Raw genomic sequence first — 24,892 nt, 5'->3', positions numbered from 1 at the left:
AGCTGTTGCACAGCACAATAAATCCCATGTGGTCTAGTGGTGTAGCCTGAAGAGCTTAGCTGCAGTCAGAGTCAAGGAGAATCTCTGTCAGTCGGCCCAGGGGAGCAGCTGTCAGACTTGGTGATGGACTCCCTACTGCAGGTGACTCTGAAGATAGCCGCAAACTCACATCCAGGGGAGACACAACAGCAGTTGATGTACTAAGTTGAGGCTTCGTCGCTGAAGTCTTGGTTTGATGCTGTGATGGCGGCAGAGCAGAGGTGGACTGGGCGGGGGTCAGAGGCCTGAAAAAGGAGTCGATCTTGGACTGGCAATAGGAACGACGATTCAGGCGTTGGATGACACTCTCTCACACGGATCTCAGGTCCTCCAGAAGGCAAAGAGGCACTATCCCTCTGTCACATTCCGGGTGTTGTGCATAATCAAGCACCTGCTTGAGATTTGTCCGTAATGTGCTCAGGCAGGGGATGGCTGGAGCACTGCAGTTCCGTGGGCCATCCGCATCGTCTTCATCATCCTCGTCACTCTCTTCTGGCTGGGCAGCAACAGCAAAAGTGGCGATCTCAGTGTCAGACAACAGCTGAAAGCTGGGATCTCCCCCATTGTTGTCTAACCACTCCTGTACGTCACTGACATCCACAGCCTCGCCTGCAGGATGAAGACAAATGTGGAAGCTGTCCACGTCAAAGCCCAGAAGGTCTTGTCTGCTCTCGTGTCCCTGAAGGAGACGAGACCAACCACTCTCTGCGGTTTTTACGGTGACATCCTTCCATGCACTTACTCATTTGTACGCATCTGACTTGAGGTTACAGCGCCGCGGTTTTCCATCATCCAGCCCCATACTCTGCTCGTCCTTGTCCTCGAGAACCACCATCACCTTGTCCAGGAACTTCCGTCATTATAGCCTCTTCATGGCCACAGTAGCACCATGGTCCATTGGTTGAATCAGAGCAGTTGTATTAGGTAGCAGAAATATGCACCTAATATGACCATCATCTGCAACCAATTCTTTCTTGAAGGGTTGTGCAGGGGCATTATCTGGGAGAAGGAGAGCCTTTACCTGGTCAGGAGGGATTCCAAGTTCCATCGTTTGATAAGGGATGACTTCCCTGATGAAATGCCTGTGGAACCAACCTGTGAAGATCTTGCAGGTAAACCAGACCTTCACAGAATGGTACCACACAACAGGAAGGACATACATTAACCCACTAAGGCAACAGGGCTGTTTTGCATGCTCAGCAACAATGGGTTTCAGCCGGTTTGACCCGTTGGCATTGGCACAGCACAAAACAGATACACACTGCATTGACAACTTGTGGCCAGGCTTACACTTCTCCCCATCTTCCAGAGTTTTGGTTGGCTCTGAGCAGTAGAAGAGTCCAGTTTCATCAGCATTATAGACTTAACTGAGAGTAAGGCCCTCCATCTCAATCAGGCCTAACAAATTATGATGAAATTCCTCCACTCCCTCCTCACTAGTGTCCAAAGCCTCTCCTTGGGTCATACGATTAGTAAGGCGATACTGAAACTTGAACCTGAACAGCCAACCTTTGGATGCCTTGAAGTCTGGGATGTTGTGAAATTGGGCAAACCTCTTGGCAGCAGCCTTCAGCTTGGTGCCTCTCACTAGTACACCTGCAGTCCGTCGTTGCCAGTGCCAGACCAATGTCATTTAGTCGACTTCAGCATGCTGGGACAAACTCATGGCCCTCCGTTTGGTATTGCATATTTTCTTCTGGCCGAAGTCCGCCATGTGCTGTGTGAGTTTGTCATGGGCTTTCCCGATGTTGTGTAGGGTTGAGGGGGCCAGTTCGTACTCCATAAGGATGCGGGAAGTGGATCATCCTGCATCAGTCTTGCTCAGGATCTCCAACTTCTCCAAAGTCAACACTACCCTCTTCCTTTTCCTTGGTGGATGGGCCATCATCACACACCCTAGGAAGAGGAATGCAAGAAATGCCTGAAGCAGGTAGGGAGCCACCATGAAAGCTACCATGTGTGCCGCCAAGACAAATGTCTGGGAAGATTTGCTTACCAGGCTGTTGATGCACGGGAACTGAAGGTGAGTGAGGAGGGTCTCCGACGGACGTTGGGTGAACTAACCAGCCAGGTGCAGCGGTGCCATGGAGATTTCTTTTGCACAACCATAATATCCAAATGGACGCTAGAATTTTATGTGGATAGTGAGAAAAAATGTTCGAATAATGGTTTGGAAGAACCAGACCACAACATCCGGAAAATGGATGGTCCAGGTAATGGTTGTCTGAATAGTCAAGGGATTACTTTACTATCATTTCGGATAAAATACTCAACGTTTTTCAAAAGCACAGAGTTGTGGACGTTTGATGTTGGTTTGACCAGCTTTGTTTACAGCCACACCAGCCACTTAATTGCACTTCTCCACATTAGTTGAAGCAGCAGAAATACCTTACTGATTCACTTCCACTTCCCCCTGGTTGTGTTCTATATTATTTTTCTCATTTTTGTGATGATAAATTATTGCTTATTGATCATTTTCTCTTCCCTCTTCTTTTATCAGTGTTCATTCCTATTCACTCATGTTTGTTTATCAAGTATAATGGCAGACTTTATAAAACCTACTGAAATCTGCAGAAATTTATTATTACAAGCCTAACCTTACATATTCTACTAGCCTTACCAACCCTAAATTGTCTAAACAGTATAACCAAACCCAGCCAAAAATAACATAACCACACTTAACCAGACTAAACCTAACCACACAAAACCTAACCTGTCCTAACCCAGCCCAGTGCAGTTTAAGCCATCTTTAATTAACCATAACCCAGCCCAGTCTAGCCTAACCTAACCAGTGGTACTGTAACTTAACCAAATACCCCAAAATAGCAGAAAATAGGTTGGATTTGATTAGGATAATAATTCTGCATTAGATTATTCTTAATTTTACATTTTATTTTATAACATGGAAATACACGAATATGCAAATCATTCACCACCACAATACATTTGCATGCAGATGATCAGCAGATTCTGTGTACAACTTATCAGTGTGCTTGGTGTGGTTCAGTCACTTGATGCTCCATATTTGTGCATATCTGACCCACAGAGTTGCTTAGTTTACTATTTAGTTATGATGAACAGTTTTTATGGTATTACACACTCATCTAAATCTGCATTAATGAAATTTTAATTAATACTTAGTAAGGCCATCAAGTTGTTTGTCTCTGACTTGGTAGCCTTCGTACCAGTCACCTCAATCCGTTGGCCTATGCCAACCCAAGACCTTCATGGTATAATGCACAGGATAATTTTTAAGTAAGCTTTTTTTGGAAAAAGATGTGCATTGTATTGCAGGAAACATGGTAGGCTGGGTTAAGGTTACAAAAATTTAGGTGAAGTTTGGATAAATTTGCAGTGGTAAGGGTAGTTTCATCCCAAAAATAGCATTCAAAGATGGCATCTGTCCATCTTCAGTGCACCCCAAAATGGAATCTGTCTCTTCAGCACCATTGGGGATTGTAAACCTAGCTTACCACCACTGGGCAGTCATCTACCACCATAAAAATATCAGAAAAATATAGAAAATAAACTTTAAGAATAGAAAGTGAACCGGTAAGGCCTTGGTGCTGCTTAAACTAAACCATACATTTACCTTAGTGAGTATACACCTGGGGCAAGGCAAGTGGCTGATCAAGGGTTTGATTAGGTACTTGTACCCAGTAACAGATTAAATATTCTCCCATACTGTGCCTATTTCATCACTTTCTGTTAACTTAACTACTGTATTGCTGTGTGTGTTTCTGGTACTTACCAGAATATTATGTACTGTATTTAGTGGGTATCATAAAAGGGAAAATTGGGATTTGAGCATGGAGTGTCTAAGATCAATTAGAATAAATTCCATGGGTTCTGTGTATTCATTATCACACAATTCCATTATCATGCACCATGTTCAGTGCCACTTATGCATGATAGCCAAGGCATCAAAATAGTTACATATAAATTTATTTTATTTAACAACATCTTAATATTTAATCTTGTCATTAATGGTACTAAGGCTAATGTAACTTTACTGGCATTGTTTTTGTAGGTCTATTCCACAACATCGACTGGAGACGATTAATGAGGAGCTGGAGCGTGATGTGCTAATTCGTGCCATCTATGATGTCAAGGGGATAGACATGGGCACTGGCCTCGTCCGTTACAAAGCTGAAGTTGACTTTGATGGCCGAGAGCTGACCAGAGGCTACCTGGACAAACAAGATCTTGAGGCTCTTCTAACTGTAAGAATGTCATTTAAACAATGGATGTGCTGGGAAATGATCAGAGGAGTACCCTGAGATGATGTGGCAGTGTGGAGAGATTTGGGAATGAAAGATTGGGTAGGAGAGTGTGTGTAAGTGAGGTGGAGGGGGAGAGAGAGAAGGAGAGGGAGAGAGGAGCCTGAGGAAGAGAAGGAGAAATGGGGTGGAGAAGTTTATGAGTGATGGTGGTGAAATTTGCAGGAAGGGGTGCATGATGGTAGAGGACAGGGTGACATGGAGCTGGTTAGTTTGTGGCCACCATTTCTGAGATTAAGATATATGGCTATGAACAGATGGAGATAGATACTTTGGTTAACAAACAGGAGCACCTCTTGGTAAGTATGCTACTGTATTCTCCCATAATCTTTTTCTTTACTTCCTTGTGCTCTGTAGTCCTTAATGTTTCAGGTGTAGGTTGCTGATGCCATCCAGCCTTGTGCTTGTAGAGTTCTTTGTTTTCTTGACAGAATTATGTGGGTGTTCTGGAGTGAAGGGGATTACATTGTAATCAAGTGGAAAAGACTGCCAATGCAGGGAAGATTGTTTTTCAAAGTCAGTGTATGCTTGTGTAAGGTGACTCATAATTTGCACAGTGGTTGAAGAGTATGTCTGCTTATTATTTGTACAAAGGGATGTGTTAGGTGTTGGAGGTGATGGTGGCTTGGATCTTGGAAGTTCTTATGTGTGATTTAGTAATAAAGTACTGTTAAGTGTTTTGTAGAATTGAGAGGGATCTGTGGACTGGCTGAGTATGGATACAAAGGCTTTCCAGTTTTGTTTTCTTTATGTTGATTTTGTTGTCAGTTTTGTTTTTTAATTGCTGGTGCCGTGTGATAGTGTCTTGTGTTTGTGTGGGAGAGGGGAATTGTGTTTGAGTGAGTTGCATGTTTTATGAGGCAAGCAGTCTATAATGTAAAATTTGGGAACATTCTGCCTTATGAAATATGATGTTTGTGTGCCTCAAATATCAGTATAGTCTTGTTGAATTTCTTAATGGGCCAATCAGTGTTGACAATGGGTGCATCATTTAATGTGCTGAGGTGTTGTTTTGTTTCTTAGTGAATTTTGTCCAGTTCCTTTTGTGCTTAGATCAGAACATCACCCATCCTCCCCACAGTTACCAGCTTAGATGTAGGTTGGGTGGAATTACTGGTGACATATACCCTGCTTGTTTAATAGGCCTACACAGCATAACCTACATTTTGGAACACTAAACAACACATGCCACACCAGGACAGATGTGAAGTAATCACATAAAAAATTACATTCTAAATTAGCCTGCTCAACAGTATTTTTTTTTTTTCTAGATTTGGTAGCACCTTCCTTATATGCAGTATAATTAATATTTATTTACTTCCTTCTTTAATTCTCAGGTGTAGCTGGTATTTCCTAGGCTACAATGATGTGTGAATGTTAATGTGGCCCATATACTTAGGCACTCTGATAGGTTTACATATATATATATATATATATATATATATATATATACACTTCTGTAGGGATAGGCCGGTCCTGCAGTGGACATTCAAAACAGCTGATGAAATGAGATAAGATGATATATATATATATATATATATATAGATACTGTTTACATATACACTCAAACCTCGATTTAAGGGACCTCCATTTAAGGGATTTTGGATTTAAGGGACTCCGTATTCTACCTGACAAACGGATAAGACCATTTAAAAATGATACGTAATGTCGAGTTCATATACATTATTACAGGTATGTTTCTTTATACAGTACCCCTAAAATAATATTCATAATCATATAAATTAGTAAGATAAGTGAAACAGTCATTGCATTTCATAATAAGATTGTCTTTATATGTGGCAAAACAATGGACATTTTCAAGTAAGGGACAAGTTGATTCCCCATTTAGTCCCTTAAATCAAGGTTTGAGTGTATATATATATATATATATATATATATATATATATATATATTTATATACAGCAATCACTCCAATATCCGACGTAATAGAGCCATAGGTAGGTCTGGTTATTGGTTTTGTCTGGATATTGGGCCCCAGCTTATGGACTTGTACTTATGGACCCTAACTCAGAGAAACACCTATACAACTCCCTCTGGACATGCATAGCACCTATTTAAGACCCAAATCACACCAATAAGGCACATAAATGACTGAAATAAATGCAAAAGAAACATAAAATGAGGGTTTAGAAGTATGTTCATACATTAATAAACATTCTGGTACTTATGGACCCTAACCTAGCCTAACTCAGAAAAACACATTCCTACTGCACATGCATGGCTACTAACACCCTATTCACACCAATAAAGGACATTAAAGAGTGAAATGAGGTAAGTATAGTATGGAAAAAAGTACAGTATGAAACATTCTGGCTACTTACAGCAAGTCCCTGGCCACCTAGATGAATAACCGCCTCCTCTCGGACTCTGACAGTAAGAACGATTTCCTGAAGCACTTGCAGTACACTCTTCCTGAAGTCTTGCACTGAACTTAGTCAATAACACTCAGAAGTCCGTTCTCTTCACAGTGTTCACTTTTGTCCAAATAATGCTCCATTGTAACATAGTGTTGCACTTTAACTTTTCCCAATTTTTTTTTATTTTCGAAAGCCAAAACAAAGAAGTCTATTTACATTAAATTTCTTTTCTACTGAGTCTTTTCTCTCAACTTGAAAACCTTAACACAACACACCGTTTTTTTCACTGCACAACACTCAAAATTCCCGTGTGGTCTAGTGGAGAAGTTCTTGCTGTTTTTTCGCTGTCAGAGTCCGAGAGTATCACTGGCAGGCGACCTAGGGGTGCATCGCTGGGTCGTGGTGATGGCGTACCCATTGCAGAGGACTCTGAAGAAAGCCGCAAACTCAGGTCAAGCGGCGACTCCACCGTGACTGATGTGCTGGGCTGTGGCTCGGAGCATGAGGGCCTGTCTTGGGGAGGCAACAGAGTGGAGCAAGGGCTGGGCACAGCGGGGGTCACGGGCCTGAAAAAACTGTCAATGGTTGATTGACTCAATGACCGACGATTCTGACGATTGATGATGCGCTGCCTGAAAGCACGCACTTCCTCCACGAGTCCCAAGGGCCCCATCTCCCTGTCGCAGTCCGGGTGTTCCAGGTAGACTAGGACGAACTTTAGATGTTCCCGGAGTGCGCTTAGCTTGGGGATGGCTGGAGTAGTGTCCTGCTGAGAGGAGTCCGCATCATTGTCGCCTTCGTCGTCGGAATCTTCAAGTTCGGTACTGACACCAGCAACCGAAGACGCGATCTCGATATCAGACAACGTCTGATACCCAGGATCGCCCTCGTCGTCATCCAACCATTCACGAACATCGTCCACATCAACATCGTCGCCATGCGTACATAGCCGTGCATGGAAGTCATCCACGTCAAAGCCCAGAAAATCATACTCCACATCCGTTCCGAGAAGCAGACGAGACCAACCATTTTCGAGAGTTTTCACAGGGACTTCCTTCCATGCACTAGCCCAGTTGTACAGCGCAGACTTGATGTTGTAGCGGCGAAGGTTTTCCAAAGTCTGCTTGCCTCGTGTGTCCCGTCCTTCCCTGCGCTCGTCCTCATCCTCGAGAACAACCATCACCTCGTCCAGGAACTTCCGACGGTATAGGCGCTTTGTTGCCACGATCACGCCTTGGTCCATTGGTTGAATGAGAGCAGTCGTATTAGGTGGCAGAAACATGCACCTAATACGGCCATTTTCAGCAACCAAGTCCTTGTCGCACGGGTGGGCAGGTGCATTGTTGAGTAGAAGGAGAGCCTTTACCTGGTCGCGAGGGATTCCCAGTGTCTTCTTCTGGTATTGGATGACCTCCTTGACGAAGTGACGGTGAAACCAGTCTTTGAAAATCACAGCTGTGAACCATGCTTTCAAAGAATGGTACCAGACAACAGGAAGGACATCCATCACCCCACGAAGGCACTGAGGCTGCTTTGCACGGCCAGCAACAACGGGCTTAAGCCGGTGGATGCCATTAGCACTGACACAACACAGAGCAGATATCCGTTCCTTGGAAAGCTTGCGGCCAGGTACACGCTTCTCCGTCTCCTCGGCTAGAGTGTTCGTTGGCAGCGAGTGATAGAATAGGCCAGTTTCGTCAGCATTGTAGACTTGACCGAGAGTGAGGCCCTCCCTGTCGATCAAGCCTTTCACCTTGTGCCGAAACTCGTCAACTCCATCCTCGTTAGCGTCCAATGCTTCGCCATGTGCTTTACGGTTGGTAAGGCCATGTCGCAACTTGAACGCAAAGAGCCAACCCTCGGATGCCTTGAAGTCTAGGGCGTCGTGAAGCCTTGCGAACTTCTCAGCAGCAGCCTTCAGCTCCGTTCCACGTACCATCACACCAGCTGCACGTTGCTGTCGATACCAAATCAACGTGGATCAGTCGATTTCTGCAGACTTGGGGGTAAACATAACCTTCCTTTCCACGTTGCATTTGCTTCTCGACGAGAAGTCAGCCGTGTACTGCATGAGTTTGTCTCGGGAATGTTTGATATCGAACAAAGTCGACCGGGCCAGGTTGTACTTGCGGAGAATGCGGGAAGAAGACCAACCTGCATCAACTTTCTCCAATATCTCCCTCTTCTTTTCCAGAGTCAACACCACTCTCTTCCTTTTCTCAGGTGGCGGGGCCGTCATCACACACACTAAGAGGAGGCCCGAGAGCAGCAGGAGGCCCTGCAGCAGGTACGGCACCACCACAAAAGCAATCACGTGGGCAGCCATTACGAGGAGCGTACGTTCACTCGCGGTGAGAGACAGGCGGGAAGTGGGGAGGATGCAGCGGCGCTCTATCGGACGTTGGAGGAATGACGTGCCAAAACAATGCTCTCCCGCGGCGTGCGCGGCAAGTTCAAATTACGGACGGGAAAAAATCTTTTTATTTTTTTATTTTTTTGGGTTTTCGTACCATTTTGGGAATGTTGGATCCCAGGACGATTAGGTCCGAGTAGTGGGGATCTTTGGTTATTGGGCGTCCGGATATTAGAGTGATTACTGTACATGGAACAGAGAGAGATAATGAACACTTCAAGTGAGAATACTAAAATCACTACTGTCCCGCAAAGTTCCAGGTTCAAAACAAAAGAGTTAGGTAAAATTACAAGTTAAAGTTTAATGCTCAAACTAACAACTAAACATTCAGGACTCATAAGGATAATGTAATGGCAAAAAACAGGTTAAATATATGGTTAACTGCAATAGCCTCTATTAACACGAAATTAGCAAGAGTAAATTTATCTAAGTCAGCCCTGAGAAAATGAGAAAACCAGATAATGCTCATTTAATGCAAGATATATTATTACAGATACAAAATATTATCGATAATGGCTGACATCAAAAACTCCACATGAACCACAAAAACCTCACCAGGCCCACGAACTAACACCTTATGCCATACAGCACATGAAAAAATGCAACAACACTTATACTCAAATTACACAGCAGCCAGATGGTTGGAGACTTCCTGAGCACTCACAAAAATAATAACAACTGTACAGGGGAGGACAGAGATGTGAACAAAATGAGGAGTAGCTCTAAGTGGCAATAATGCAGAGACTGAGCTCATTATATAGGGGCCGGCAGAGCTTGATACAACTTGTAAGAAGGACGTGCAAATGAAGCCATAGGGGACAAAGAGTTGACACTCCTGCTCTGAACAACAGAAAGAACGACTTACTCTACTATAAGGTAGGAGAAGGGGGGAGTGAGGTAGAACACGGAAGCTTGGTCACTATGGAAGCCACGAGGCGAATCGTGATCAAACATGCAGCATACTGTACGTTAGAATTATACAAAGGATGATGAAATCATAGGCTATGTAACACCTCCCCACAAAAAAAAAAAATTTACAAAGGAAATTTCTTATTACTCTAAAACAATCTGTCTAAAGTCTAGATAATCAATCTACAATAACATTTTCTTTCCCCTTGACATGTTGTATGTCTAATGAATACTCCTGAAGAAGTAGACTCCATCTTGTCAATCTCTGATTTTTATCTTTAAACTTACTAAGGAATTTCAGTGGGTTATGATCGGTATAAATGACTATGGGGTCAAAACCAGAACACAAATAAAATGAAAAATGCTGTAAACCCAAAATCAAGGCCAAAAGCTCTTTCTCAATAGTTGAGTAGTTCTTTTGAGGTGGAGTGAACTTCTTACTGTAATAAGATACAGGGTGTTCAATACCCTGATCATTCTCTTGCAGCAAAACAGCCCCAGCTCCTGTATCACTTACGTCAACAGCCATCTTAAAAGGCTTAGCAAAATTTTGAGTAGCGAGCACTGGCTGACTTAATAGGATAGCTTTAAGTTTACTGAAAGAGGATTCACAGTTATCGGTCCAGACAAATTTAACTCCCTTTTTCAGTAGGTCTGTAAGTGGTGATACAAGAATTGAAAAGTTAAGAACAAATCTCCTGTAATAACCTACCATTCCCAAAAACTTTGTAGCTCTTTCCTACATTTAGGTCTGGGAAGATCACTTATAACCCGAACCTTAGCTCCTGGTGGTCCAACATGTCCATCACCAATTACGTACCCAATGTACTGAACTTTAGCTTGACCAAACTCACACTTTGATAAATTAGCTACAAGATTAGCCTGAACCAAACGCTCAAGAAATTTACTGACATGGCATAGGTGATCTTTCCAGTTGTCACTGAAGATTAATACATCATCAATATAAACAACACACCCTGCCAAACCCTCTGTTACAACATTCATGAGCTTCTGAAAAGTGGCTGGTGCATTCTTCATACCATATGGCATTACAGAACATGCAAAAGTCTTTCCTAGTATTACAAAACATGAGATCTCCCTAGCACGTTCAGTCATAGGTACTTGCCAGTATCCCTTTAACAAATCAAACTTACTTATAAACCTAGCCTTTCCGATCTCGTCTATGCAATCTTCCACACGAGGGAGAGGGTAAGTGTCTGTTTTGGTTATCTGATTAACACATCTGTAGTCGATGCAAAGCCGCTGTGACCCACCTGGGTTAGGGACTAGAGTGACAGTAGAACTCCACTCGCTCTGACAGAGCTCAATCATCTTGTGGTCCAACAGGTAGCCAAGCTCCTTCTGGATGAGAGGAACTTTCACTGGGTTCACACGGTAAGGAGGCAGTTTAATTGGCTTTGCGTCTCCAACATCGACATCATGCATCAAAACAGTGATTCTTCCTGGAGTGGCACGGAACACTTGCGGGTACTCCTGCAGTAATGCCGAAAACTCCTGCCTTTCCTCGGGAGGTAGATGAGAAAGCTTAGTCTGGAGATCATTCATGATATCAGGATTCTTCCCCAAACTATCACTCAGGCTCATACTGCATGGAAGAACTTCACTTGCAGACTCGGGTGGAACAGCTACAGCGCAGACTGGGTTATTTTCGTCCCGCCTGTGATATAACTTTAGCATGTTGATGTGACAAAGTTGCTTGTTCTTTCTACGATCTGGTGTGGCGATGACATAGTTGACATCACTGAGTTTCTTCTTCACGAAATAAGGACCACTAAACTTGGCTTGAAGAGGTTGCCCATGCACCGGTAGCAGAATCAAAACCTGATCTCCTGGCTGAAAGTGGCGTAACCTGGACTTCTTATCATACCAAGTCTTCATCTTCTCCTGAGCAGCTCCTAAATTCTCTCTCGCCAGCTGTAAAGCAGTGGACAGCCGTTCTTTGAACTTCATCACATACTCCAGCAGGTTGATGTCATCTTCCTCGGACAGCCAGCATTCCTTGAGTAGCTTAAGGGGTCCTCTTACTTCATGGCCAAACAGTAGTTCAAAGGGTGAGAAGCCCAGTGATTCATTTGGAGATTCTCTTGCGGCAGATACAACGAATGGAAGACCTTTATCCCAGTCTTTCTGATGTTCCAAACAGTATTTCTTGAGCATCAATTTGAGTGTTTGATGATATCTCTCCAACGCTCCTTGGGTCTGGGGATGGTAAGCTGAAGACGTGATCTGGGTGATGCCCAACTCTTTCAGAGACTGCTTGAAAACATTTGACATGAAATTACTTCCCCAGTCTGACTGTACCTCCTTGGGCAGACCAAACTTGGTGAAGAACCCTAGCATTACCTTAACCACGTTCTTTGCTGAGATATTTCTAAGTGGAATGGCTTCAGGATAATGAGTAGCCATATCAATCAGTGTCAACACATAAGAAAATCCTGAAGAAGTCTTAGGAAGAGGGCTCACAATAGCCACCAACACACGGGTGAATGGTGCCTCAAAAGGAGGAATGGGAACTAGAGGTGCAACCTTTTTGGTCTGATTACACTTCCCCACAACTTGACAGGTGTGACAAGACTTACAATACCAGGAAACATCTCTGAAGATACCTGGCCAGTAGAAGTGTTTCAAAATGCATGCCACAGTCTTCCTCACTCCAAGGTGTCCTGCCAAACTGGAATCATGAGCCACTCTAATGATATCCTGCCTACAAACACGAGGGATGACAACTTGATGTACAACCTCCCATTCACAGTTGGCTGATGCTGCTGGGGGTCTCCACTTCCTCATAAGTACTCCTGACTTTATATAATAACAAGTAGAAGCACCAGCTGACTCTTCCTCACTGCAAGCAGAGTTAGCTAGACCTTTCAACTCAGGGTCAGCAACCTGCAACTCAACCAACTCTTGACAAGACAAATTATCAACACTACGGGGTACTGCCTCAACTGGTGAGTGGTCCAGATTAGCAAGAAATAACATCATCATCATCATTATCCTCTAAGTCACCAGTAACTTTAGACTTAGCCCTAGTGACAGCACATGCAGAGAACACGACAGGGACATCACAATCCTGGGTCGCAGTCACTGGTTCACTAGACAACTGAGGAGCTGGACACACTTGACTTCCACCAATATCATTTCCAAGTAAGAAAGTTACACCTAACATTGGGAGTGTCTCAACCAACCCCACCATAACGGAACCATTAACAAAACCAGACTCTAAATTCACTCTGCACAGAGGGACAGAGAAGTAATTATTCCTTACAACTTGTAAGATTACGGTTTCATCAGAGGAATTAACATTAGAGCCTAGAACACTGGTCAGCATAAGGGATTGGCAAGCACCTGTATCACGATATACTGTATTTTAACTGATTTCCTGTTATTACTGTCCAGAGGACTGACAAAACCATCAGACAGGAAATTAGCACATGAACTCTTGAGAGTGTCACCCACGTTACTGCTCAAAAGAGGAGCTCCATCATGAGAATTTAATTTACCCCTCAAAGCAGGTTCAGTTAACTCGGTTAAAGAATTCTGGGAACTCTCAAGGGTGGACACTAGACCAGTTGACTGAATATTTAAAGACTCCTTTTTGTTCACATCATGCTGTCTCCTGAAACATTTCTCCGTAGTATGACCAAGCTTACTACAATAAGTACATTTACTTTTCTGAAATCTAGAGGTGGAGCTGGTATTTACTTCCTGAGAAACATCATCTTTATTCTCTTTCCTGTTACCTGTATTCTGAGTAGAGGCAACATGCTTACTCTCAGCTTTCCTTTTTTCTTTAGAATATCTCTTGTGAGTGAGAACATATTCATCAGCTAAAACTGCAGCATCAGACAAATTATCTATTCTTTTCTCATCAAGATATAGACTTACATCTTTATTAATACACCTTTTGAAGTCCTCCAGCAAAATCATCTGCTTAAATTTACCAAAATCAGAATCCACATTCTTAGAATTTAACCACTGCTCTAACAGATCTTTGATTTTTGCATACTCAACATGGGATTGCTTATCTTGCTTATAAGTTGTCCTAAATTTTATTCTATAGGCTTCAGGAACAAGCTCATAGGCCTTAAGAATCAAGGACTCTGCTACATCATAATTATCAGATTGATCCTGAGGCAAAGATGCATAAGTTACTTGAGCTTTACCAGTGAGAACAGTTTGAACGAGTACTGGCCAATACTTTTTGGGCCAATTAAATCCTGTAGCTACCCTCTCAAACAACTGAAAATACTTTGTTAAATCAGATTCATTAAAAGGAGGGACAAGTTTAACATTTTTAGCCACATCAAAATCATCAGAGCTAGATGGTCCAGTTCCACCTTGTTTCATGCGATACTCATGGTCTGCCTGAATCCTAGGTAGTTCAATTTGTGCCTGAGCCTGTGCCTGTGCCTCCTGAATACGAGCCTGAGATTCAGCCTCCTTAGCACGGGCCTGAAACTCAGCCTCCTTAGCACGAGCCTCCTGCAGGGCTAGCTGTAACTTAGCTATTTCAATCTACTTTTGCTCATCTGGAGGAGTTACATTAAACAAGCTTTTATTAATCATGTCAACAATTTGATCTTTAGAATGATGAGAGCGAACAGCAATTCCCAATTGTTGAGCAACAAGCTTAAGTTCATTCTTTGTTCTGTTTTCTACATCATACACTGTTTGCACATTTGACAAAAAATCTTTGGCTTCAACAAGAGTAGTAATAGTAGACTTCATGAATAAATCACAGTCACAAAATATCAAGCAATATCCTTATGATAATATCCTGAATATCCTGATAAGAGGTCGCCAAATTTATGTTACGGAACAGAGAGAGATAATGAACACTTCAAGTGAGAATACTAAAATCACTACTGTCCTGCAAAGTTCCAGGTTCAAAACAAAAGAGTTAGGTAAAATTACAAGTTAAAGTTTAATGCTCAAACTAACAACTAAACATTCAGGACTCATAAGGATAATGTAATGGAAAAAAACAGGTTAAATATATGGTTAACTGCAATAGCCTCTATTAACACGAAATTAGCAAGAGTAAATTTATCTAAGTCAGCCCTGATAAAATGAGAAAACCGGATAATGCTCAGTTAATGCAAGATATATTATTACAGATACAAAATATTATCAATAATATTTCCTTAACCAGCCATAGGGGATAAAGAGTTGACACTCCTGCTCTGAACAACAGAAAGAACGACTTACTCTACTATAAGGGAGGAGAAGGGGGGAGTGAGGTAGAACACGGAAGCTTGGTCACTATGGAAGCCACGAGGCGAATCGTGATCAAACATGCAGTATACTGTACGTTAGAATTATACAAAGGATGATGAAATCATAGGCTATGTAACAGTATATATATATATATATATATACACACACACACACACATACAGTAATCCCTCTACTATCCGACGAAGTAGAGCCAAAGGCATGTCCGGAAAGTGGTCCTGTCCGGATAGTGGGCCCCAGCCTCCTGGACTTGTACTTAAGGACCCTAACCCAGCCTGACTTTGAAAGCCACCTAAATAACTCCCCACCAGACATGCATATTACCTAATTAAACCTATTTAAGACACATTCACACCAATAATGGACATAAAAGCATGAAATAAATGAAAAGGAATCAAAGAATGAGGAATTAGAAGTGACTGTACCTCATCCAGGGTACTTACAGCTCATCGGTGGCCACCTTCTCTAAGGCTTTGGCAGTGGTGAAAATGCTCTTGAAGCACGTACAGTAATCCAGTGTTGTGCTGCATTTACAGTAATTCTTTGCACTGTGAGTTATAATTGTTTAACACTGCAGGTGGCTGAATCGGTAGAGAGGCGGCCTGCAGTTCTGATGGACCCTGGTTCGAATCCCGGCATGGGGCAGGGAACAGTTTAAGGATTTGAATTTCATAAAAGCAGACTTTCCTGATCTACCAGAAGACCCGCCGACATGTTGTAAAAATACCCCCACTAATACCAGTACACCCAGGTCCTGTATGAGACAGCCGTAGCATGTATTCAATATGGACGGTGGGTGTTAGCGCCGAAGTGGTGACATGTGGAGGTGTAGGAGGACTACTGGGCCATGGGATAGGCTACTGCCCCCGAGATATAGGCCCTGAAGCCTTTGCCCAGAGGTGAACACATAAAAAAAAAAAATGTTAATTGCACCATGCCATTTTCAACCACCAGTTTGCACTCCACAGTTAATCCTTTGCACTCAAAATTCTAATTTCTTAACACTGCACAACACTGTAAATTCCCATGTGGTCTAGTGGCGAGGTATTGCAGTTTATTCACTGTTTATTCACAAAAATGATCATGTGTGGCATCCATTGCGATAAGCATCTACTCGAGATTGCAGGTAGGCAGTAACTGGTGGTGAGGGGGAAGCAGGGCTGCTAGATCGCAACTCGGCCACATTACCAAATTCCTCAACTTTCATTACCAAATTTAACTCACTCGATGTAGTTCTGCTCTCGGGTGTCTGCCCTTTCCTCTCCTCCATCCCTCTTTCCTTCCATCCTCTTCTGTCCTCCTTTCGTTCATTCTTTCCTTGTCCTTCTGCCAATGGGCAACTTTACACTCCCTCTTCTGTCTTTCTTTCCTTCATTTTTTTCTCTTCCTTCTGCCTGTGTGTGACTCTACACTGAGTGACAAGCCAAATGGTTTCCTGTACACCAGGAAACCATATACTACACTGGGTGGTGACCATATAACCAAATTTTGGCGCCTGGTGGTTTAGTGGGTAATTATTGCACTCCAGTCGGATTGAGCCGGTGAAGGCTTATATCCAGGGGGTGGTTGGGGTTGATTGCTCGTGTAATGCCACTCAGGGATGAGTGAGGCTGGTTACTCTCATCTTAAATGTCGAGACCAACTGCCTAGCCCCTGTCTCCTACACTCCACATGGAGCATTCCATGCTCACTTCCCTGTTTCTTATCACTGCTTTCAAAGAACCAGCAACCTTTCTTCCCTGCTGTACCCTTTCAAGCACTTCACCCTCCAAACCTCCATCCTTACTCATCACACTACCCAAGTACTTAAACGTACTCACATTTTCCAATTCCTCACTATCCAACCTCGCTATACATTCACTGACTCCACCTCTCTCAAAGACCATCACTTTACTCTTCCCTACATTCACCTTCAGATTCCGTTTCTTACACACTCTCCCAAACTCATCCACCAAGCCTTGCATCTCCCCTTCGTCTTCACTCAACAACACAGTATCATCTGCAAACAACAGTACAGGGAGTTTCCAAACACTATCCTCTCTCACCAGGGCCACTCCAACATCCACTACCCTGTTTCTGTTAGGCATATTATTTGTGGTTCATTTTCTCTGACATAATCATTTATCTCTAGTAATTTAGATACCATTCCATCCACATTTGAGTACATCAACTTTATCATCTTGTTTATATTCTTGTCATGACCTGGTTCTACTACCTTCCTCCTTTTTATTCCATCCTGTTTGTGTACCACTTTCATACCTGTGTGTGTATTTACCTATTTACCTATTTGTAGTATACAGGAATTGAGCAATGCTCGTGTTGTCCTGTCTCCATATCCACATTTATCAAGTCTACCTTTACACACATGAATGTTTTTCTCATGCACCACCTCTTTGTCTAAGTCGTTTCAAATATTTAAGAATATACCTAATTGTGATATACACGGAATGTACTATGGTCGTGGGTTTCCGTCGCTGTTTCTCAGTAAGTCGAATTTAACTTTAAACTCGTTTAAGTTTTTAGACTGGACGATCTCTTTGTCCAGGCTATTCCATAAGTCTATACTTCTGTAAGGAAAGCTATATTTCTTGATATCCTTCAAGCAGCTTGACTTTTTCAATTTCATTCCATGTCCTCTTGTTGCTCTCTTATCCCATACAAACAGATCTTCTTTGTCAATTTTATCTACTCCCACCATGGTCCTGAACACCGCAATCATGTCTCCCCTCTTTCTTCTTTCCTCTAACGAAGGCAAATCCAGTTTTTCCAGCCTCTCTCTGTATGACAGGTCTGTCAGACTGGGGACCATCTTGGTTGCTGTTCTTTGTATTCTCTCAATCTTGTTTATATCTAACTTTTGTGTGGGCACCACACTACCGCTGCATATTCTAACCTGGGGCGGATCATGGCCACTATCAATTTTTTCATCATTTCCTCATCCATATAATGAAATGCTACTCTTATGTTAGTCAAGAGCTTATAAGTCTCTCCAACTATCTTGTTAATGTGCTTTTCTGGTGACAAACTATCTTGGACCAGCACTCCCAAATCTTTCTCTTCTCTCCTTTTTGTGATTAATTCATTACCCAAAAAATAATTCAGTGATGGTCTCCTGGTACTTTTACCCATTTCCAATATTTTACATTTCTTTACATTAAATTTCATTTCCCACATCCGGCTCCAATTGTGTATCCTATCCAAATCCTCCTGCAGTATTTTACAATCCTCCTCAACCTCTATCTTCCTCAAGATCTTTACATCATCAGCAAACAGACTCGCATAACTGTTCACTCCATCTACCATATCATTTACGTAAATCAGGAACATTACTGGCGCCAACACTGAGCCTTGAGGGACTCCACTTGTTACTTCCCTCCATCCAGACATCTTTTCCTTTATTACTGTCCTCATTTGTCTGTCTCTCAAAAAGTCTCTCATCCATTCCAGAAGTTTCCCCTTTAGTCCTCCTATATATTCTAGTTTCCACATTAGTCTCTTATGAGGTACCTTGTCAAAGGCCTTCTCTAAGTCTAGGTACACACAATCCACCCAACCATCTCTCTCCTGTACCACATCAATCGCTCTTGAGTAAAAGCTCAACAAGTTTGAAACACATGACCTTCCACTTCTGAATCCAAACTGACATTCAGCCAAAATATTCATCTCTTCCAGATATTTTATCCATCTGTCTTTCAGGATTCTCTCACACAATTTTGTGACCATGCTGGTTAGAGACACTGGTCTATAATTCAGGGTTCTTCCCTGTTTCCCCCTTGTAAATTGGTACCACATTTGCCCTCTTCCATTCTTTTGGCACTTTCCCCTCTTCCAGTGAGCATACAATTAAGCTGTGAATTTTATCCGCCAGTTGTTCTCTGCATTCCTTCAGTACCCAATTAGAAATTCCATCAGGTCCTGGGGCTTTCCTTACATCTTGAGTTTCCAGTAATTTATACACTTCCTGCACCTCCACTTTTATATCTTTCATCACCGGAACATTTCTAATCACTCCCTCCCCTTCCACAAGCTCCTTTTCTTTAGTGAAAACTGACTGGAAACGTTTGTTCATTATTTCTGCTTGCATTGCCGCATCCTTAAAGACCTCTCCATCTACTTTCAGCTTGGTGATTCCTTCCTTTTGTTTCAGTTTGCCATTAACAAATCTATAAAACAGTTTGGGTTCATCCTTGCATTTGTCAATTATACCTTTTTCAAAATTCCTTTCTTCTTCCCTACGTATTCTTGTGTATTCGTTTCTTGTTCTTTTATATTCTTCCTTTGTTCTGTCGTTACCTCTCTTTTTCCAATTGTTCCACGCCTTATCTCTCTCTTTTTTGGCTATCATACACCTTCTATTAAACCACTCCTTTTTCCTGTTTTCTTTCCCTCTTACTCTTGGTACAAATTTTTCCACTCCCAAGTTGTAGAGGTCTAGAAAGATATCCCACTTCCTCTGTATCTCTCTTGTTTCTCTGAATTTTCTCCAATCCGCATTTTCAAAAAAGTTTCTCAATCCTGTAAAATTTGCTTTGCCAAAGTTGTATCTTCCCTGTCTATGAAGCTCGTCTCTTGGCTCGACGTTTCCTATTAACATCTGGAACTCAATGACCATGTGATCACTTTTTCCCAAAGGACAGAGATATTCCAATGATTCTATTACATCGGGTTCTTTGGTGAACAGTAAATCTAACCTTGCTGGTGTGTCCTCACCTCGAAACCGTGTCTCTTCTTTGACCCACTGCGTCATCACATTATTCATTATTATATTTAATAACATAGTACCCCACGAATCCTCGCCGCCTCCCGAGTACCATTCCTCCCAGTTCACCTCTTTACAATTAAAGTCACCCACCAAAATTATATTATTGCTTTTCTCAATTATTTTTTGCAAGTAGCTAGCCATATCTGACAACATCTCATGGTATTCGTCATCCTTCCATGCTCTCGTCTTTGGGGGAACATACACTACCGCCATATCTTTCTTAACATTCTCTCCAGTTTCTAATTTCATATATATCACTTCAGCCCTGCCTTCTCCCATTTCCACAGTATCTACATTTATGTTGTTCTTCACTGCTATCATCACTCCTCCTCCCTTTTTTTCTTTCCTGTCTTTTCTCCACAGTTTGTATTTACCATCTCCCAAATGAACATCAATATCTTCTCTTAATTTGGTCTCTACAAGGCACATGACATCAGGTTCATGTTCTCTCAAGAAATCATTAATTTCGATCCTTGTCGATATGAAACCATCAACATTAGTATATATCACCTTCAAATTATTTTTGACATTATTAATACCCTCTTCTCTCCTACTCTCTGTCCATACCACTTCTTCAACTTCTGATCTTTCACAACCATCCCCCCTAGTTTCCTTCACTTCTATTTCCTTAAATACCATTTCCTTACTTTCATATCCAATACTCTCCAAACAAAAGTATTACGTGTGTGTGTGTGTGTGTGTGTGTGTGTGTGTGTTTACCTAATTGTGATATACAGAAAATGAACTATGCTTGTGGGGTCCCATCTCTGTTTCTTAATAAGTCAGATTTAGCTTTAAACTCGTTTAAGTTTCTAGACTGGATGATCTCTTTGTCCAGGCAATTCCACAGGTCTGTAAATCTATAAGTAAAACTACATTTCTTGATATCCTTCAAGCAGCTTGGCTTCTTCAGTTTCATTCCGTGTCCTCTTGTTACTCTCTTATCCCATAGAAACAGATCTTCTCTGTCAATTTTATCTACTCCCATCATGGTCCTGAACACTGCAATCATGTCACCCCTCTTTCTCCTTTCCTCTAAGGAAGGCAAATCCAGCTTTTCTAGCCTCTTTCTGTATGACAGATCTGCCAAACTGGGGACCATCTTGGTTGCTGTTCTTTGTATTCTCTCAATCTTGTTTATATCTTTCTTTTTGTGTGGGGACCACACTACTGCTGCATATTCTAACTTGGGGTGGATCATGGCCACTCTCAATTATTTCATCATCTCCTCATCCATATAGTGAAATGCTACTCTTATGTTAGTCAAGAGTTTATACGTCTCTCTAACTGTCTTGTTAATATGTTTTTCATGTGATAAACTATCCTGGACCATCACTTGCAAATCTTTCTCTTCTCTCATTTTTGTGATTGATTCATTACCCATCAGATAATTCAGTGATGTCCTCTTGGTACTTTTACCCATTTCCAATATTTTATATTTCTTTGCTCTGAATTTCGTTTCCCACATCCGGCTCCAATCATGTATCCTATCCAGATTCTCCTGCAGTATTTTACAGTCTGCCTTAACCTCTACCTTCCTCAAGATCTTTTCATCATCAGCAAACAGACTTGCATAACTGTTCACTCCATCTACCATATCATTTACGTAAATCAGGAACATTACTGGCGTCAACACCAAGCCCTGTGGGACTCCCCGTGTTACTTCCCTCCATCCGGACATCCTGTCCTTTAATACTCTCCTCATTTGTCTGTCTCTCAAAAAGTCCCTCATGCATTCCAGGGGGTTGCCCTTCAGTCCTCCTATACGCTCTAGTTTCCACATTGGTCTCTTATGGGGTAGGTACCTTGTCGAAGGCCTTTTCTGATTCTAAATACACACAATCCACCCAACCGTCTCCCTCCTGTAGCACGTCAGTCACTGTTGAGTAAAAGCTTAACAAGTTGGAAACACATGACCTTTGACTTCTGAATCGAAACTGATATTCAGCCAAAATATTAATCTCTTCCAGATATTTTATTCATCTATCTTTCAGGATTCGCTTGAACAATTTTGCAGCCATGGTGGTTAGGGACAATGGTCTGTAATTCGGGGGTTCTTCCCTGTTTCCTCCCTTATAAATTGGTACCACATTTGCCCTCCTCCATTCTTGAGGCACTTTTCCCTCTTCCAGAGAACACACAATTAAACTGTGAATCTTATCTGCCTGTTGTTCTCTTCATTCCTTCAGTACCGAATTAGAGATTCCATCTGGTCCTGGGGCTTTCCTTACATCTTGAGTTTCCAGTTATTTATACACTTCCTGCACTTCCACTTTTATATCTTTTATCACTACATTTCTAGTCACTCCCTCCCCTTCCATAAACTCCTTTTCATTAGTGAAAACTGATTGGAAACATTTGTTCATTATTTCAGCTTGCATTACTGCATCTCTATGTGAAGAGAATGGAGAATGAAAGACTGACTAAGAGGGTGTATGTAGGAGGGAGAGGGAGAGGTAGACCAAGGATGAGGTGGAGGGATGGAGTTGAGAGGTATATGAGGGAGGGGGGGGTGAGTTGGGGGGAGGGTAATCAAATGGTGGGTGACAGAGCGACTTGGAGGCGTTTTGTCTGCGGCCACCCTTTGCGGGATTAGGGCGTCGGGCTATAGATAGATAGATAGATAGATAGATTACTGCATCTTTATAGACCTCTCCTACTTTCAGTTTGGTGATTCCTTCCTTTTGTTTGAGTTTGTCATTAACAATTCTATAAAACAATTTGGGTTCTACCTTACATTTGTCAGTTATACCTTTTTCAAAGTTCCTTTCTTCCTATCTGCATATTTTTGTGTATTAATTTCTAGTTCTCTTACATTCTTCCTTTGTTCTGTTGTTACTTCTCTTTCTCCAATTGTTCCATGCCATGTCCCTCTGTTTTTTTGCTGTCATACACCTTCTATTAACCCCTACACCGCGGGGATGTTTTTGCTCTCCTTGCGTATCCCGCAAGGATATTCGTGCTCCAACTAAACTTTTTAAAAATATTTGCCAAAAATCAGTTATTAGTCCTAGAATATTATAATTACATGTGCATATGGCACATACCTTCAGCTTTCTCCTGGGATGTTTGTTGAGCCTTCACCGAGTACCATAGGACTTGTGGAGACTTTTGAAGGTGGGTAACGAATTCTCCACTTTACACTTCCCAACACCCCGTAATATGATTTCCACAGCCTGATATTATCACTAGAAACACTATGATTTTTAAGTAGTTTGGAATCAAAAAAAAAAAAAAAAAAAAAAAGTGAAAGCAATGAAAATTACAAACACGTATGAGCTTCCCACTGGCGTTTGTTCCCCGCTGGTATTCTGTCATTTATTAATCATAAACTCACTCACACTTTATATTCCTATTACTTTATTACACTTATATATATATATATATATATATATATATATATATATATATATATATATTTATACAGTATTTATCCTTAAGTTTCCTTCAGTAATAGTAGTTTATTTTCACTCCAGGCATTAACCTTCTCATTCAGTAAACTAGCATAGAGAGCTAAGCTTTGACTGTCATTACTCCAAGTATTTGTACTCATATTCTTATATTAGTAATTATTTACATTTCTATTTTATTTACACTATGGTATACACTGTCACTTCCAGTTAATAAGGGCTCCTTTCCCTTGGAGCCAGGAAGAACTTGGGACACTGAAGCACTCGTAGTTTATCACCATTTCCTCCACTGGCTCATCACACGATACACCAGAAAGATTGTAGTCACTGTCCATCATTATCATGGATAAATTAGCCAGTTCACTCTCCACAGCAGAGTCATTAAGTCCTTTACACCTACCCACACTAGGTTTAGTAAGGGTAGAGGTCACAGGACCCTCTAGAAGCGGCGGAAATGGAGGGGCTTGAGTGCTATGTGCTTTCACCTCAAGAAACAACACTGAACTAAATGACGAGGTGAATGTGGCCCCACCAAGGGTTGACAACGTCAGCGAGGTAACAGCTGCTAATTTATATGCTATGAAATGATTGGCAGGAAATTAGGTAGTTCCAGGTGATTGTAAATATCACTTAGGCTTCTCCCTTCCTTTCTTATATATATATATATATATATATATATATATATATATATATATATTTTTATTACGAGAATAGATTATATGGCATATTTCAAGGGGAAATTACCGGGGAAAATTAGCGAGCAAGTGCACGTGAGGTGTTGCCAGGTGATAATTAGCCAACTCCAGGTGTATGGCACTATCAGTTACCTTATTTTTTTTTGGTATTTCAATGAATGAAATCAGTGGAAAATTCCGGGGAAGATCTGCTTAGCGCAGCGTGGCCAGGCAGGCGCGAGGAGAGGGTAATGGAGGTGAGGTAGGGAGGGGAGTCAAGAACGGGGATAAATGGCTAAATTGTCAACAATGGATGGGAGTACAGATGACATTAGCAGTGCTGACTATTGTTGGACACTGGCAGTACTGATAGATGATACAAGCCACCACTTGAAAGCCCGGGAGAATTAAAAAAACACAGAATTGCAAAAGTGATGCCCCGCGGTATGATCCATTGCACCCGAGCGTCACGAAAGTGACGCCCCGCGGTTAAGGGGTTAAACCACTCCTGTTTCCTGTTTTCTTTCCCCCTTACTCTTGGCACAAATTTTTCTACTCCCAGATAAGATCTAGAAAGATATCCCACTTCCTCTGTATCTTTCTTGTTTCTCTGAATTTTCTCTAATCTTCATTTTCAAAAAATTTTCTCAATCCTGTAAAATTTGCTTTCCCAAAGTTTTATCTTCCCTGCGTATAAAGCTCATCTCTTGGCACCATGTTCCCTAGTATCATCTGGAACTCAGTGACCACATGATCACTTTTTCCTGTAGG

General features: G+C 41.9%; 1 protein-coding gene across 1 annotated transcript in view; it reads left to right on the top strand.

The window, feature by feature from the left end:
* The window catches only part of ZnT49B (solute carrier family 30 member 9), a 310,034-nt gene that overhangs the window by 277,679 nt on the left and 7,463 nt on the right, over window positions 1-24,892 (top strand). Inside the window, exon 10 of the mRNA XM_080278894.1 lies at window positions 4,070-4,262. Coding sequence (XP_080135020.1) covers window positions 4,070-4,262 — 193 coding nt within the window. The remainder of the gene's footprint in view (window positions 1-4,069; window positions 4,263-24,892) is intronic.

The sequence above is a fragment of the Coenobita brevimanus genome, chromosome 75 (assembly GCF_032717465.1).
Source record: "Coenobita brevimanus isolate Jiangsu-jjx chromosome 75, ASM3271746v2, whole genome shotgun sequence".
In the NCBI taxonomy this organism is placed as follows: Eukaryota; Metazoa; Arthropoda; class Malacostraca; order Decapoda; family Coenobitidae; genus Coenobita; species Coenobita brevimanus.
Note: the sequence above shows the minus strand (reverse complement) of the source record. Positions and strands in the feature narration are given on the sequence as shown.